Source organism: Labeo rohita, chromosome 20, assembly GCF_022985175.1.
Source record: "Labeo rohita strain BAU-BD-2019 chromosome 20, IGBB_LRoh.1.0, whole genome shotgun sequence".
In the NCBI taxonomy this organism is placed as follows: domain Eukaryota; kingdom Metazoa; phylum Chordata; class Actinopteri; order Cypriniformes; family Cyprinidae; genus Labeo; species Labeo rohita.
The window spans coordinates 14,876,926-14,895,335 of record NC_066888.1 but is presented as its reverse complement, the minus strand read 5'-3'; the positions used below and the strand labels follow the sequence as shown (position 1 = coordinate 14,895,335).

Sequence of the window (18,410 nt, the reverse complement as noted above, 5' to 3'; positions counted from 1 at the left end):
AACTGTAGATAGACAGATAGACAGATAGCCATAACAATGAGTACATAATAACATTTTTTTTTATTATTTTGGTTAAATTGTTTTTTTAGCATTAAAAAACGAGGGACACTCCACTGGTTTAAGAGAGGTGTTTGAGACGGACGGCAGATGTGGTCGTGACTGGTGCAGTAGGTCTATTTCAGGACACTTATCACATTCACTTCATAAACACAGACAGCATAGAGCTATTCGCGTTTCTCGACAATCAATGCACTGATTACTGTTGAGCCTCAATGACAGGAACAAGAAGATCTGTCACTCAAAGCACTGTCACAGCACAAACGTATATACCACTGACTGATTCAGAGCATTCATAGTGACATGCAAAATAAACAGATACTATTTCACAGAGATCATTCAAAATAAAGCAGATATCCCTGAATTTCTTCTATATAGTGTAATACTAGCTGCTGCCAAGTGTATCCAAACAAAATTACGGCTACGTATTACATTTAATGTCACTAACCTGGTAAATCAGTGATTATTTCATCTTCAAAGACACTAACAAGACAACTGCTAACAAGACAACTTTGCTCCATTTCAACAACTTTGCTTCATTTCAAGTCAAAAAAACAAAAACAAAAAAACCATGTGTTGTTGTTTTTGGAAAATATTTAAACTCTATATTAACTCCACATTAAGAAAGTGCTCACTGGTTTGTTTGCAATAAACTCATACAGCTTATGACTGTGAATAAGACTATGAAAAGTCTGTGAGTAAGCCATATGCACAGTCATTTCTTTTATTTTGCCTGATCTAATTATAAATATGTAATGATTTCTCAATCTGTAATTTTGTCAAATTATGCCAAAAGTGTGAAAATACTATTTATATAAAAAGCTAAATCTGAAATTAGCCTCAGCAACACAAAGGACCTGGCCATTTTTTAATGCTGTTCCTTCTACACCATCATTTCCAAAGCAGATTTGTAACGTAATTTTTTTGCCATTTGATATGTGCTAGAATTGAAGTGAAAATATTTACTGACCGATGCATTGACTTCCAGTGCTGGGGATTATTAGTAGAACCGCAAAATAAACTAGTTAGAAAGTGAAAAGTATTTTAAGAAGTTATTAGGACGATTTATAAAAGACCAAACATTGCATAGATAGACTATATGAAAACACACTCTTAAATAATCTGTAATATTTACAGTACAAGAATAGTTACTGAAAATCTTGATGTTTCTATAAATACAATGATCTTTTTTTCTTTAATGTTTTACATTTATTTTGCTGTTAACCCAAACCAAACACGTAGTTAACAGGTTTCGTGATGTTCACCTTTGACATCTAATAGAAAAGTGGTTTCGCGTTTTTAAAATGTATTTTGACCCATTTGCTTTTCCGTAGTCATCATTTCATTGGCGGTCAGAATCGTGTTTCATTGGCCGCACTGCCAAACTCTGGCTTTATGAACATGAATTTGTTTACAGTACAAATAAGAATATGTTAATGTTTTAACTCAGTTTCTTTATACGTATATAATTTAGAAGACGGGCTTGACTGCGGAGTTTCTCGTTAGTCGTCGTTCATCTAGTAAGTGCGTTAAATCTTACAATCATGCTAATGTTGTGCAGCATTGGTGGAATAGTATTCACTCTGACGTTAGTTATTTTTGCATAAAAGGCTGTAGTGCATAAAACGTTTTAGTTTACTGTAGACTAATCTGCGTTCATTATAACTGCTGTCACTCATGTCAAGCAGCAAATGACAGCAGTCTGTGATCCTGGACTGATCAGTGCTCTGTATGACTCTAAAACAAGCTAGAAGTACTGATGGTGTCTGTATTAATAGACTTCTTTCCCTCTGCAGGGTTCAACAATGCCTGCTTTTCGTCAGGTCGGGGAGAAACAGCTTCCCAACCCTATTCTGTACATGGCCTGGTCTCCTAACAGAGATCTGATCGCCCTGGCTAACACTGCAGGAGAGGTTGGGTCATTTATACATATGCACATACCTGTTGTCAGTTGAACCTGACTCTCTATAGATCCTAACCTGTAAGACTATTTTGTCATTACAGCTTCTCCTGCATCGGCTTGCTAACTTTCAGCGGGTGTGGAGTTTACTGCCCAATGAGAACACCGGAAAAGAGATCACATCACTGGCCTGGAGACCTGATGGGAAAGGTAAACTCAATTAATATTTGTGATCCTGGACCACAAAACCAGTTTAGATTTATTAAACATCTTCTGAAAGCTGAATAAGCTTTCCATTGATGTATGGTTTGTTAGAATAGGACAATAGTTGGCCAAAATACAACTATTCAAAAATCTGGAATTTTAAGGTTCAAAAAATATTGAGAAAATCGCCTTTAATGTTGTCCAAATGAAGTCCTTAGCAATGCATATTACTAATCAAAAATTAAGTTTTCATATATTCACGGTAGGAAATTTACAAAATGTCTTCATGGAACATGATCTTTACTTAATATCCTAATGAATTTTGGCATAAAAGAAAAATCGATCATTTTGACCCTTACAACATTTTATTGGCTATTGCTACAAACATACTTGTGCTACTTATGACTGGTTTTGTGGTCCAGGGTCACATTTGACTGCCTTATTTGAAACATTATAATTGGACATGTCAGGGCTAACATTGTAGTTAACTAAACTATAAAAAATATTGCTTGAAATAAAATAAATATTAACTCAAATAACATAGATAGATAGATAGATAGATAGATAGATATAGTTTTATTTCAGCCAAGGAATTAAACTGTAGTGCTAAAATAAGTAAAATGAAAACTGAAATATTTGTAAAAAATTTGGACATTAATATAAAAAACTAATTTATATGACAAAAAAGTGAAATAAAATTAGTTTTAAATAAATAAAATTAGCTCACATTTAAAATGAAATGGAAAATATAAAAATAAAATCTAATTAAAAAAAAATGTTGTTAAAAACTATAATATCTGTTGATACTAAAAAACATTGAGACATGTCACTTCAGTCTTACTGAGGTGTACTTTATTGTAATCATTCACTCATGAATACAGCATTAATATAATTTATTCATCTTTGGCTTCTTTTTATATAATTTCTAAATTATAAAATGGCCAAGTCCATATTACCCAAATGTGTTAAAAACTTATTTATTGCTATTTAGCATTATATATTAGTTTTATTTCTAATAAATTTCTAATTTCTAATAAATACAACTATATTGTCTTGTGCTTGTTATCATTGTTCTGTTACTGTTTATACATACATGTTTATATATATTTCCATCCAACCTCTTATGATTGTCTTGTAGAACCAATTTCATTGTCAATTCATTGTCAAAGAAGTGCTGCTGCTGATTCATTGCTGATTTCACAAATAAAACCCCTAGCTTTAAAGTAATATTTAATATCCTATTGTTTACATTACATAAGTAAAAAAGCTAAAATTACATTTCAGCCATATTCTGTGGTATTTATCGTGTTATATGATTGTTGTCTGCAGTCCTGGCATTCAGTGTGGGAGACACAAAGCAGGTGGTGCTGTGTGATGCAGAGAAGGCAGAAATCCTCCACCTGTTCCCTGTTGAATACCCAGCATCCTGCATGCACTGGATGGAGGTGCAAGATGACAGCAGGTCTGAGTTTTTACACAGAGATGATCCGTTTTCTTTCTGTATTGATTACTTGTTTTCATTCATCTGGTTTATTTTTTGTTCTCTAGCACATTGTCCTCATTCAGCGAGTCTGAAGATGAGTCCAGTCGTTTTCTTCCAAAGTTACCCTCTTTACCTAAAAGGTGAGACTCTGAGCTTTGTTTTGTCTACCAGACAGCTGAATGAGAAGTACTTGGGTCACTCTTTAGTTTTTATATTTTGTAATTGTTTTTATTGCTTTTCCATTTTCCTCTGTGTCATGTTTGTGTTCAGCTACAGCACCACATCAAAGATATTTAGGTAAGAGGATATTTTATGTGTTTAATATGCTGATTATTTGTCTTTTTCTTTGCCATACTCTTTATGATTGGTCATCTGCATGTGGCATATGGGAGTATGACTGTGTGTCTGCTCTGGTTGATTATTACATGTTATTATATTTCTCTTGCAGTGAAGAGAAATCAGATGAAGTCACAAACCTTTTGGGGGAAGTAAGGTCAGTGTTGTATTCGCTGGACTGCTTGGTTAAGTTTGAGACTGTTCTGTTGTGACTGAAAATGTGATGTTTATTTGCAGGCTCAATATCCTGGTGGTGGGAGGACCGTCTGGATTTGTGGAGCTGTATGCGTATGGCCTGTACAAGATTGCTACACTGAGTGGAGTAAGATATAAAATTTTCATTTATAAAAATAGAATAAAAATGAAAAGAGTTCACTTCCAAAACAATTTACTGATAATTTACTCACCCTCTTGTCATCCAAGATGTTCTTGTCTTTCTTTCTTCAGTTGTAAAGAAATTATGTTTCTTGAGGAAAACATTTCAGGATTTCTGTGGTCCCTCTATGGACTTTGAACATCCAAAATGCAGTTTAAATGCAGCTTCAAAGGGCTCTACACGATCCCAGCCAAGGAAAAAGGGTCTTATCTAGCGATAAAATAAAAACTATTGATTATTTAAAAAAAAAAAAAAAAAAGTACAATCTATATACTTTTTAACCTGAAATGCTCATCTTGTCTAGCTCTGGGATGTATCCGGGTCAAAAAAGTTAGAGTAGGTCTAAAAACTCCCATTTCATTTTCTCCTCCAACTTCAAAATCATCCTACATGGCTATTTTACTTTTTTTTGTAAAGGACGTTTGACTTTGCACCTTCACTTTGTAAACACTGGGTCGGTACTTCTGCAGCAACGTAGGACGATTTTGAAGTTGGAGGAGAAAATGAGAGGGGAGTTTTTCAACGTACCCTAACTGTATTGACCCGGATTACACAGAATACGTGTGCGCATCACAGAGCTAGACAAGATGAGCATTTGATGCACATTTAATTTTTTGAGAAAATAACCGATTGTTTACTAGATAAGACCCTTCTTCCTCATCTGGGATTGTGTAGAGCCCTTTGAAACTGCATTTAAACTGCATTTTGGAAGTTCAAACTCAGGGGCACCATTGAAGTCCACTATATAGAGAAAAATCCTGAAATGTTTTCCTTAAGAAACAGAATTTATTTACGACTGAAGAAAGGAAGACATAAACATCTTGGATGACAAGAGGGTGAGTAAATTATCTGTAAATTTTTGTTCTGGAAGTGAACTTCTCCTTTAAGTAAATTTTTAATTAATTAAAAAAAAAAAAAAAAAAAAAAGAAACAGAAAGTTAGTAATATGCTTTTATGTGTCTCTCAGATCACAGGGACGTGCCGTAGTCTTGGACTGTCCAGTGACCTCAAGTCCCTCTCTGTTATTACAGAGATTAGATCCACAGAAGACAACCCTGAGATAAATTACATACAGGTAAAGTTTAGAAACACTAATAAACATTATTTTTATCCCAACATTGTCATTTCCAGTACTTTATGGGTCAGTGACAGTGAGTGGCCATGATAAAGAAAAATAAAAAAATGTTTTAAATAAATGCTTTAAGAATATGGAAAAATTCTTAGAAATGTAGTTTTTGAATGCAATGAATTTAGGCCCAGATTATGCAGAGCTGTAATAGCTGCTGTTTTTTCATGTATAAACTGTTTATGTAATAAAATATGTTTTCGTAGTTTGTGTTGTCCCTTATCAGTGCAAAATTATCACAAATTAAAAAACTTTTGGAGGGCAGTGTACGTTCCAAACCCATAAGACCTTTGTACGTTCGAAACGCAAATGAATATATTTCTAAAATCAAGGGCTTTCTGACCCTGCATAGACAGCAATGCAACTACCACATTCAAGGCCCAGAAAGGTAGTAAGGACATCATTAAAATTGTCCATGTGACATCAGTGGTTCAACCCTAATGTTATGAAGCTACAAGAGCACCTTTTGTGTGCAAAGAAAACAAAAATAATGACTTCATTCATTTCCTCTGTTCCGTGTCAGTCTTTGATGCACGTTCGCAAGGGTATCATAGCACATATTCTCGTAGCTTCATAAAATTATGGTTGAACCACTGAATGGAATGTATAAGGTTCATATCAGTGTTTGAGTGTAAGTATGTTGCAGCTGGACACTGGACTTCTGTCTTCATGTTTGCCTGAGCTGACCAAGATGGCACGCAAGTTCACCCACATTTCCACACTGCTACAGGTGAGTGTTTTACTCATAAAAGCCATAACCCTGTCTTTATGCACACAGAGGATCTTTAATTCTCTTTCTGTGTTGTTTAGTATCTGCGTCTCTCTCTCACCTGTATGTGTGAAGCCTGGGAGGACATTCTTATGCAGATGGACCTCCGCCTCACTAAGTTCGTCCAGGTTAGAGGTCATCACACAGCAGCCAATCACAAACAAGCCTATAAAAGACATCAAACAGAATGCCATTCATTAGTGCATTCAAACACCTCACCCTGAAAATACATATAAGTGCAGTAATGGACTGTGATCCATTGATGGCATCATAAATGGCTCTGTTTGTTGTGTTTTAGAGTTCTTAGAGACACTTAATGGTTTCTCTGAATTAATTACAATGCTGTTTTACAGGAAAAGAACACGAGCACTCAGGTTCAAGATGAGTTTCTGGAGCTATTGTTATGGGGACATGCCAGGTACACAATTCATAACTAGGTTTTTGAAGAGCACATATTGTCATATCAGTGGTAATTGTGGCAGAAAGCTGTTTAAAGTTTTTAAAGTTCAAAATCACACTATAATATTTATGTTTTATAAAATAATATGAAAATAACCTGATTTCATATACATTTCTCTTATATTTTAACATATTTAATATAAAATGATTTAGAATAAATATAATACTCTACTCATGTGTGTGTTCACACTAAATGGCCAGCAGGGGGCACCATATGTCCTAAAAATTATAGCTACAGTCAGAATAAGAAAACTGCTTAGTGTTCCTAATAATGTGTTGTAGTTATTTCTTTGAGTATTCATTGGCATAACCAAACCAGATGATGATATGATAAGTGGTTACTTTTATAAAACTATATATATATTCTCATTTCTGGTTGAAAACGTCTCTTTCAGCCCTGAACTTCAAGCTCTTCTTATGAATCAACTCACAGTCAAGGTAAATCAGCTGGAATTAGGTTCACTGCATAAGTTAGGCCACAGTCAGTAATCATGCAGTTATTACCAACTTCATTATTTTGTTGTTTATTCGCTCAGGGATTGAAGATGTTGGGTCAGTCTATTGATTCTTCGTATTCCAGCATCCAGAAACTTGTTATCAGTCACTTGCAAAGGTGTGTATCATTCACTAGCCTAAACAAGTACCAGATTGTTACAGACTGGCATGTGCATTAACTGTTTTCTTTGTATACAGCGGCTCCGAGGCGCTGCTGTATCATCTGAGCGAAGTCAAAGGAATGGCGCTCTGGAAGCAGAAGTTTCAGCCTCTCGGTCTGGATCCTGCAGCCATTGAGGGTATAAGACTGAATATTTATAGATCAGTGTTATATTTTAGCATTATTTATATAGTATTATAGTATTTTTTTTAATATTTTATTTTTATATTTTCAGTTAATTTGTTTAGTTTAAGTTTTAGTTATTTTGTTATGTGCTTTTATCATTTTAATTAGTTTTTTTTTGTTATTTATACACTGCAAGTTTGGGATCAGTAAGACTTTTAATGTTTTTTAAAAAAAATCTCTAATCAAGTCTGTTTATTTGATAAAAAAAATACAGAAAAAACAGTAATATTGTGAAATATTATTACCATTTAAAATAATGTTTTTGTATTTTAATATATTTTAAAATATAATTTATTCATGTGATGCAAAGCTGAATTTTCATCAGACATTACTCCAGTCTTCAGTGTCACATGATCCTTCAGAAATCATTGTAATATGCTGATTTATTATCAGTGTTGGAAACAGTTTTTTCTGTCAATATAAGTCTTTTCTAACAATATAAGTCTTCACTATCAGTTTTTATCAATTTAACACATCCTTGGGGAATAAAAGTAAGAAGAAAAATTTACTGACCACAAACTTATATTGTTACAAAATATTTCTATTTTAAATAAATGCTGTTCTTTTTTTACTTTTTATTTATTAAAGAATCATGAAAAAAAGTATCACAGTTTCCAACAAAATATTAAGGAGCACAACTTTTTTCAACATTGATTATAAATCAGCATATTAGAATGATTTCTAAAGGATCATTTGACACTGAAGACAGGAGAACACAGGAAATATATTTTTTAAATAAATTCACATAGAAAACAGTTATTTCACAGTATTACTGTTTTTTTCTGGATTTTTGATCAAGTAAATGCAGCTTTGATGAGCATTAGAAACTTAAAAAAATATATTTTAAAAATCTTACTGATCCCAAACTTTTGAACGACAGTGTGTATTTCTATATAGCTTTAATTTATTTTTCAGTTTTAGTCTTATTCATTTTAGTGCTTTAAATTACATTTAATTAAATTAGTTGCCATGGCAGCCTTTCTAATTTTCCATAACATTTTCAACTAACTTTATATAATGTATTCTTAAAATATTAGGTTTAGTTACTAATAGACAACTTCTGAGCTCAGATTAATCTGAGGGATTTAGCTCTGCATTACCTTGCAGGCATAATATGATGGCATAATGATGTTTTAATATAAAAATCTAATTACGATTATAATTATGTAGTTATAATTTAATTATAAGTGCATGTCTTTTCTGTAACTTAAAAACAAGTGTTAGCAAGTAGAATTAAATGTGTATACATTCACTTTTGTTCATGGTTTAGATGCCATCGTAGCTGTGGGCTCTTTTACCCTGAAGGCCAGTGAACTTTTACAGTGAGTTTAATCTTATTCTGTCCACTTTATCTTGGATGTCTGTTCTCTATATGTCATTATTAAACTCTCAACGGATTGTCTTGATTCCAGAGTTATTGATAAGAGTATGAAGAACTTCAAAGCCTTTTTCAGATGGCTGTATGTTGGTAAGATGCAGTTTTTGTGTGACCTGTAGCTTTAAGATACATTTAGTTAAAAACTCACTTGCTACAACTGATATTCTAATATACTGAAAAGTTTTTTTATTGTTACTTGTAAGGATTAAATGAAGTTTATTTATGACTAACTGTCTTGTTTTAGCCAAAAATTTTTTTCCACTGAGCTTGTTGCGATGTGTTATGGAATGTGGTGGCTGTTATCAGCTTGTATCAGCTTGCATATCAGGAGTGTGCCTATTATGCCTTAAAATGCTGCCTTGTTAAGTTTTGGAACAGAGTAATTTGTCTTTTTGTAGTGTGTTGTAACAGTTCTTGCTTTTCACAGCAATGCTTCGAATGTCAGAAGATCATGTTCCTCCTGAGCTTAACAAGGTGAGATATAAAAAATAAAAAATTGACATAAAGAGAGTAACAGAGTGTGGGTGTAAAAGTAGTGGTGTATTCAATCAAGCAAATAATTAAAACATTTTATAATTTTATATATATATATAGAGAGAGAGAGAGAGAGAGAGAATTTAAAGTAAAAATGTATAAAATATATAATAATATATAAATAACAATAATAATATATTAATAATATATAATGCTATTTTGAATATTTAAGGATCAATACTTCTGCTGTAATAATAAAATACAGTAAATGTGTATGTGTTTCAGATGACTCAGAAGGATCTGGCTTTTGTTGCTGACTTCCTATCTGAGCATTTCAGTGCTGTGAGTAAAAAATAAATGCAATAATTTAACATTAAACAAATGTTTAGTGTGAAGCCCATATACTCATTTGCCTTCCTCCATTTAAGAATGAGGAGCTGTTTGATCTGAAAGGGAAGTATTTCAACGTTGAGCGTGTTGGACAGGTAAGGACCTTCATACATATTCTAGTTGGAATTCTTTTCCTCATTTAATTACATACTTGGTCTGTTGTTTTTTTTAGTACTTGAAGGATGAAGATGAAGACTTGGTATCTCCACCCAACATGGAGGGCAACCAGTGGGTGACATTTGTAAAGCAGAGCAGTCACCTGAAAGGTAAAAATACACCGTTTTCCATTATTAAACCACAAGACTGCTAATGTTAAAGAGTTCACCCAAAAATGAAAATTCAGTCATTAATTACTTACCCTCATGTCGTTTTAAACCTGTAAGACCTTCATTCATCGTCTGAACACAAATTAAGATATTTTTGATTAAATCTGAGAGCTGTTAAACCACAGGTGTCACATGGACGATTTTAACAATGTCCTCACTACCTTCTGTCCTTTGAATGTGGCAGTTGCTTTGCTGTCTATGCAGGGTGAGAAAGTTCTTGGATTTCATTAAAAATATCTTAAAGGGGTCATCGGATGCCCATTTTCCACAAGTTGATATGATTCTTTAGGGTCTTAATGAAAAGTCTCTAATATACTTTGATTAAAAATTCTCAATGGTTTTGTAAAACAACACCCTTTTTACCTTGCCAAAATCAGCTCTGCAAAAATCATCTCATTCTAAGGGGTTGTTCCTTTAAATGCAAATGAGCTCTGCTCACCCCACCCCTCTCTCTCTCTGTGGAAAGACGGTCTTGTTTACTTTAGCCGCATTTAGCCGCGTTTAGCCGCTAAACTTCCTAACTACCACGTTATAAGGAAAGGCGATCGCAGAGATTCATAAAAAACGCTTATACTCACTTCTGCTGTAAGTGAAGCTGGATCATGAATGATTCGCCCGAACATAGACGGATATATGTAGATCGGGAGGCGCATTCCCTTCACAAACAAACGTAATCCACTGCATCTTCCGCGGCTCAGATGTCGGGAGTAAATGACGACCATTATGTTCATTATTACATCCAGCAACACAACACCTCAATCGCTCAATCGGAGATATTCTTGTCTAACTTACATCCCTGCTCTGGCATCAAAACATCGAAAGTTACTGGACTGTGACAGCTGGTCTAAGGTAAGAGCTCATGTCAATCAACTATTGTGGGAGCGGCCTCTGTGTGTGTGACGCCATAACGACAGGCATCTGAGAACGGCTCGATTTGAAAAAGGGGATATTATTTTTACAGGTTAATAAAAAACCACTGCATGGATTTTTATCATTATAGGGTGTATTTGTACATACACTGCCAACACACAGTAATGTTCACTAAACATGAAAAAGTGAATTTAGCATCCGATGACCCCTTTAATTTGTGTCTGAAGATGAACGAAGGTCTTATGGGTTTGAAACTTTAATTTGTTGTTTTGCAAAAAAATATAAAATTCAATACGAGAAATTAAATACTTGCATGTTTTTGATTTTGTTGCAGACAGTCCACTGCTCTTCCCCACTTATCCACAGAAGTCTCTGCACTTTGTCAAGAGAATGATGGAGGGGTCTATTGATCTGTGCTTACAGAAACCAGCCGTGAGTCTCTAAAACAAACACACACACAAGCACACAGACAAACTTTAATACTCTCTTTTGTCTCTGTAAATGGAATCACATTGACAGGGAGGGGTTGGACACAACTTTACTACAGCAGGACAACAGTTTTACACGTTCTGCTTTGAAACCTTATAATTTAGGGCTAACAACGTAAGCTGTTTTTCCGTTTTCAGCTTATTATGGGTTGAGTTCAATTCAATCAGTGTTTATGAATTTTTGCCAACATGAACAACTATAAAAAAATATACAAAGTCCTGTTTTATTTACAGACAGCATTTTACAGTGTTTTCTCTTCGCAAAATTGACTTTCCTCTTTTGACGTCCAATCCGTTCTCTTTTTCAGACGATGCTCTAACTTGCCTTTTCACATACAAACCCCATCCATTAATGGCCTTCGGCACATATATCAGAAGCATTAACCACATTGTCTGGATTGTTTCACCCTTCCTGCTGACCATTCTTTCCCTGAGCACTAATGCGTCTGACTCCTAAAACTATGTCTGTGTGTGTTTTTCAGGAGGTGATTGGGCATTCAGTAAAACAAGCTGTGTGTTTGCAATTATACACTGTTCCTGAGAGGTAATCCATATTCTAGATTCAGGTTTAGTACTACTAATGATTTGTCACGAAATAACTCATGGTTTGATATGAGTTTATACTGTTGACAATTTGATGATTTCTGTTTTGTTTTTAATAGCTCTGAAAATACACCAAGATTGTTTGAGCTGCCTTCACTGTAAGTGAGCCAATCGTAACCCTATAATAAGGCTAAGAATGCTGTTTTGTAATAGTGAATCCTGAGGTTATAGTGCTCGTCAGTGACGTTCATAAGCCGATAAAAGTATGTTGATGATGATAAGAGTTTTGTAATGCAGGTGGAATGATAAGAAGGCCGCTATGCATTATGTAGTGTTCTGCATGCCAGAGATCTCGCCCTCTAAAATCTATATTCTGAGGAGAGCAACAGACCCAAACAGGTACACATACCTCTTTTATTCAGTTCTCTGTGGTGTTTGATTACAAAGAAAAATATTTTAAAAAATTGTATGTAAAAGTTTAGAAAAACATAATATACAGTACTTTTATTCAGCAAGGATGCATTAAATTGAACACCAAATATTTTAATGATATTCCAGTTATTAGAATGATTTCTGAAGGATTGTATGGCACTAAACACTGAAGACTCGAGTAATGGCTGCTGAAAATTCATCTTTGCATCACAGAAATAAATTACGTTTTAAAATATATTCAAATAAAAACAGTTCTTTTAAATTGTAATAATATTTCAGAATATTACTGTTTTACTGTATTCAAATAAATGCAGCCTTGGTGAGCAAAATTTGTAAAAAATCTTACCAACCACAAACTTCTGAATGATGGCGTATATAAAAACAAAAAAACATAGTGGGACTAGTGTTGTCCAGTTCATAAACTTACTGTTGGTACTTTAAAGACTCATTAGTTCACTGAACGAGTCAGTCACTCTAAAATTGCGATTTATGATTGATCTTCAAATCATATTACATCAGTGAACTGATTTTCCATCTACTCTTAACTGAATTAACATTCTGCAAAAACTCTTCTTAAAATTTTTTTTGAAAGTTTAAAAGGTATCATGACTGGTTTGCTGTATAAAACACTGAATTTGTGTGTGTGTTTTAGGTCTGTCCCTAATGGTCTAGTGGCCCTACACCTCAACACTCCTCTCAATTCTAGCATAGATGATGAAACACCTGCACCAGCTTCTGCGTAAGTTCATCTGTGGGATTAAAAAAATACTGTACTATAAAAATCTTGCCATTATTTAATCTTAAGACATTATGAATGACTATATAAAATTGTTTATTAGTGACAGTTCGTACAGTTGCCTTGATGCCCGTTTTTATGACGAAGAGACATTAACAGTGGTATTGCGAAATCTGGACGATGACGACAATAAGATGCGTGTCCTTGCTCAGCTTCATCTAAACTCTGTTTTGAGCTGGGATGAAGAGTTCATCTGGGATCTTACGCTCAGGTACAGCACTCTTGTTGATTCACACCAGAAACCTGTCCTTTTTGTTATTGAATTGGGCTGTACATAGCATTATACATATTGCAGTAGCAGTTTGAGCAGTATAATAGACTGTAATACAGCTAAGCTTAGCATTGTGGCACTCCCCTGTTGAATGTCCTGAATTAGCCCTCGTTTGATGTGTCATCTTTGTTGTGGTGTGTGTCAGGCTGGAGCAGCAGACTGAAAGGATCCCAGTCCAGGGTTTGGCCTGGGGAAACCAGAGCAGAGAGATGGACAACATCAAGGCTCAGTTTGTGGCAGTTAATGGGGTCCGCAAAGTAGCCTGTGTGGTAAGACTCTACAGCTTGAGGGAAATTTTAGCCATTTAGGAGAATGGTTTATGTTAAAAATATTGAGTAATACATACAGTTGAGGTCAAAAGTTTACATACACCTTGCAGAATCTGCAAAATGTTAATTATTTTACCAAAATAATAGGGATCATACATGTTATTTTTATTAAGTACTGACCTGAGTAAGATATTTCACATAAAAGACTTTTAGATGTACTCCACAAGAGAAAATTATAATTGAATTTATAAAAATGATTCCATTCAAAAGTTTACATACACTTGATTCTTAGTACTGTGTTGTTAACTGAATGATCCACAGCTGTGTGTGTTTTTTTTTTTTTTTTTTTTTTTTAGTGATAGTTCATGAGTCCCTTGTTTGTCTAAAAAAGTTAAACTGCCTGCTGTTCCTGAGAAAAATTCCTCAGGTCCCACAAATTCTTTGGGTTTTCAGCCTTTTTATGTATTTGAGCCCTTTCCAACAATGACTGTATGAATTTGAGATCCATTTTTTCACACTGAGGACAACTGAGGCTTGAGAAGGAAACACAATGCATTAAGAGCAGGGGTGTGAACTTTTTGAATTTGAAGATCAGGGTAAATTTTACTTACTTTGTCTTCTGAGAAACGCAAGTATCTTCTGTAGCTTCTAAAGAGCAGTACTAAATGAAAAAATATTGTATTTAGGCAAAATAAGAAAAATGTACAAATTCATTCTGCTCAAAAGTGTACACCACTGGCTCTTAATGCATCGTCTTTCAGTGAGCGTTTGAACCTTCTGTAATATTTGCATATGAATCCCTCAGTTGTCCTCAGTGTGAAAAGATGGATCTCAAAGTCATTGTTGGAAAGGGTTGAAATACACAAAAATGCTGAAAAACCAAAGAATTTGTGGGGCCTGAAGGAATTTTCTGAAGAACAGCCTGTAGGTTAAGTGCTCAGGACAATCAAGGGACTCATGAACAACTATCACATGTAAATGTTTTTTATGTGAAATATCTTATTCAGGTCAGTACTAAATTAAAAATATTATGTATTTTGTATGATCCCTCTCATTTTCGTATAATAATTAACATTTTGCATATTCTGCAAAGTGTGTCTAAACTTTTGACCTCAACAGTATAAATACATTAAAAAACATTTTAACTGTTTTAACAAAATATAAGGAAAAACAGCTTAATTATTGAAAAGTAATGTAATATTGCTGCCATTTGTGTGCTTTTGTGTCATTTTTAATATAATTTTGAGCACTCATATTTAAGAATTCAGTTCATTGTATAGCATGTAAATGGTAAATAAATCTCGTTTCTCTCATCAGCTCAGTGCCAATCTGAGACATGTGCGTGTGTTTGAGATGGATGCAGAGGAGGAAGAGGAGGAGGAAGAGCGTGCTGATGAGTCACAGGAAATGAGCTCAGACCAGGACAGACTTGAGGACACAATGACTAATCAGAGTGACACTGGGGAAGGTGGAGATGGAGCAAGAGGGGCTGAAGATGCTCAAGTGGCAGGTCAAGGGTCAGGAGACGTTTTGGATGAGACTGCAGGATCAGACACGCTTTGATCTCTGACCTGAGATCCAACACGTTCTCCACAACTGGAGTATGGAGTCCTCTGTTATTCCTAGTCTTGTTCTTTTTGTATTAAAAATATTTTGTGATAAAGATGATCTGTTGAACATTTCACATTTTCGTTTGTAAATAAATTGATTTACTGTATAATAATTTCGGGTTGTACCAATCAAAACATTAAAATATCAGTGTCTTTCAGGGTTAATTGATGATAAATGCATCTGTTAAAGCCATCAGCCTGCATTTTTAAACTTATTTTCAAATAATAGTGTTCAGCAGCGAAGTTCCAGGAGGAAAAACTATATTACCCATGATACTCTCCACTAAATCTCCACCAATCAGGCATTCATGGCCACCAAAATGCCAGCAAAACATTTTAGTGCCCACCCACTTCCACGAAACACTGGATAAAAAAAATAAAAAAATTTATGTAAAATTTTGGGGTCAGTAAGATTACAAAAAAAATTTAATCAGCAAGGATGCATTAAATGGATTATAAGAGATGGTAAAGACAGTGTTTGAAAAAAAAAGAAAAAAGTATTTGTTTCAAATTAAGATGCCATCAGCCTTCATTTTTAAACTTATTTTCAAATAATCATGTTCAGCAGCAAAGTTCCAGGAGGAAAAACTACATTACCCATGATACTCTCCTCTAAATCTCCACCAATCAGGCATTCATGACCACCAAAATGCAGCAGAACATTTTAGTGCCCACCCACTTCCACGGAACACTGGATAAAAAAAAAAAATTAATGTAAAATTTTGGGGTCAGTAGGATAAAAAAAAAAAAAAAACTTTTATTTAGCAAGGATGCATTAAATGGATTATGAGAGATGGTAAAGACAGTGTTTGAAAAAAAGAAAATATATTTGTTTCAAATTAAGATGCCATCAGCCTTCATTTTTAAACTTATTTTAATCATGTTCAGCAGCGAAGTCCCAGGAGGAAAAACTACATTACCCATGATACTCTCCTCTAAATCTCCACCAATCAGGCATTCATGACCAAAATGCCAACAGAACATTTTAGTGTTCCAGGAAGCAGTGGAAGAATATTGTAGGCTTAGTCTCCCTACATTGTCTAACTACTGATGGTTTTTGCAATAAATGGAAAATATATTGTAGTGGGTAGGTTTTTAATTTGACTGTCATTTGCAGAGCTTCATGGGATTGTAGTTCTTTATCTCATTTAAACCAATAAGTACACATTCTTGTAGCTTTTTCTTTTTGTCTGATTTTTTAAATACTTTTTGGCTTCAAATCAAAGTCTGAAGTGTTGTGTTTCAGCTCAAAGCTGGTAGGTTTGGTTTATGGCTTATAACTGTTTTACAAAGACTTTAAAAATCCCTTTAAGAAAAATACTTCTGGAACCAAGGTTGCTGAAAAAGTGGGGTCCTGGATTAGCTGTGAGTTGTTGGTCCTTGGGTCTGAAAAGGTTCAAAAGCCCTGCCTTAGTACAATAACAACCATTTTTCATACTCACCTGAAAACAAAGTGACTGGAAAATGTTTGAGGTTCAGTCGCTGGGTCTCATGATCAGGACAGAGCAAACATTTTAAAGGTCCTAATCCAGATTTTCCTCATGTGCAAGAAAAAAAATCCTAAAGTGCCTCCAGCAGTTATTCTCTGGCTGATACCATTTGTTTATATTAGTTATATAGTTGCATATTAGCTGTGAAGAAATATATGTCCAAATAGATATATCCATATTAAGGAGGAACAAGACATTAAATTATTTCAGCATGCATCTCAGAAATATTAAATGCAAACATTGAACATGCGAAGATGTAGTTGTTCAACCTATACCTTTTATAGTGTGTTTCGGTATTGTTTTCAACTTAATCAAGATCAAAAATTAAGGCTGTCAAATGATTAATTGCATCCCAACTAAAACTTTGTGTTTACGTTATTTAATTTATATTTAAATATAAATATTTCATATATAAAAGTGCCATATATATATATATATATATATGTGTGTGTGTTATGTAAACACAGACTTTTATTTTGGATGTAATCAATCGTAATTAATTGTTTGACAGTCCTAGTCTTTTTTCTTTTCTTTTCTTCTTTCAGTAGGCCTTAAGAATATTCCCTTGGGTTTTTCTTAGCTCTTGAAACTGAAACTGAGACACTACTAGATTCTGTAAATAAATAAATAAAATTTCAGGTACTCTAGGAGCTAAAAAAAAAAATCTTGCCAGACTTTATTCATATACATGACTTTTCAAGGTCTTAAAATTCTACTTTTAAAACTAGGCTTAGTCAAATATCCAGGTTTTCCAAGACTGTGTGAATCCTGGGGCCAGTTGCCTAAACATAATCACCACGTTAAGACTGTGTCTTAGGGACTCGTTTGACTAAGTAGCAAGTGGTTATCAAATGGTTATGTCTTACTTTTCAGATTCAAATTAAATCAATCTACATTTCTATGTAACTGACTTTAAAATGTTATGACTAGTCTTGCAGAAAAAAATTAGGTGTTTAACATTTAAGACTAGTCTAAGCAGTTTATGCAACTGGCCACTGGTTCCTCAAAGGAGACAAATAGTTGTTGAGGGGTAATTTTTTTGTTGTTTTACCAATTTTAATGCTTGTTTTGTCTCATTTTAAGTCATCTTGAACCACCTTGGACGATTTCTTGGGGCCCCCTGGTTGAGAATGAGCCTGAAACTGTATATTTAAATTCATTAGTAGCTAACTGTACACTGGTGTGGCATTTAAATATAGTTGCATCAACAAAATATAGCTTTAGGTCAAATATTCTGCTGTGGTGATTGATGAGACATCTCTTCACAAAGTCACATGTCATGACATTGGTATCAATGCTATTAAAATTTAGCCTGAAGCATAATTGAGTATTAAATGGGGAATGTTTTAACCAATAATAACAATGCAAATATACTTTGTACAACGTCTACATGAAATCATAAAAGCATTATTTTGGTTTAGAAATGTAATAAGATTACAAGTAGTTACAAAAGTATACAGGCAAAGTACAAAATCCTCACAATAACACGTAAGTACGGGAATAAAGTACACGTATTTATCGA

General features: G+C 34.1%; 1 protein-coding gene across 2 annotated transcripts; it reads left to right on the top strand.

The window, feature by feature from the left end:
* Positions 1-1,402: 1,402 nt before the first annotated feature.
* anapc4 (anaphase promoting complex subunit 4) lies at positions 1,403-15,511 on the top strand. 2 transcript variants are annotated; one of them, XM_051137741.1, is made up of 29 exons: positions 1,403-1,577; positions 1,854-1,970; positions 2,062-2,167; positions 3,491-3,623; positions 3,710-3,784; positions 3,921-3,941; positions 4,093-4,137; positions 4,218-4,302; positions 5,324-5,431; positions 6,129-6,212; positions 6,293-6,379; positions 6,605-6,669; positions 7,106-7,148; positions 7,247-7,323; positions 7,404-7,504; positions 8,822-8,873; positions 8,964-9,019; positions 9,357-9,403; positions 9,689-9,745; positions 9,832-9,888; positions 9,966-10,059; positions 11,324-11,421; positions 11,960-12,021; positions 12,140-12,178; positions 12,318-12,419; positions 13,105-13,191; positions 13,292-13,459; positions 13,665-13,788; positions 15,106-15,511. In XM_051137741.1, exons 2-29 carry the CDS (start codon positions 1,863-1,865, stop codon positions 15,349-15,351), a joined length of 2,427 nt encoding a protein of 808 aa, XP_050993698.1. In that variant the 5' UTR covers positions 1,403-1,577; positions 1,854-1,862; the 3' UTR covers positions 15,352-15,511. The 2 variants fall into 2 exon arrangements, with proteins under 2 accessions (XP_050993698.1, XP_050993697.1); XM_051137740.1 differs by having other exon boundaries at positions 3,915-3,941.
* Positions 15,512-18,410: the final 2,899 nt, after the last annotated feature.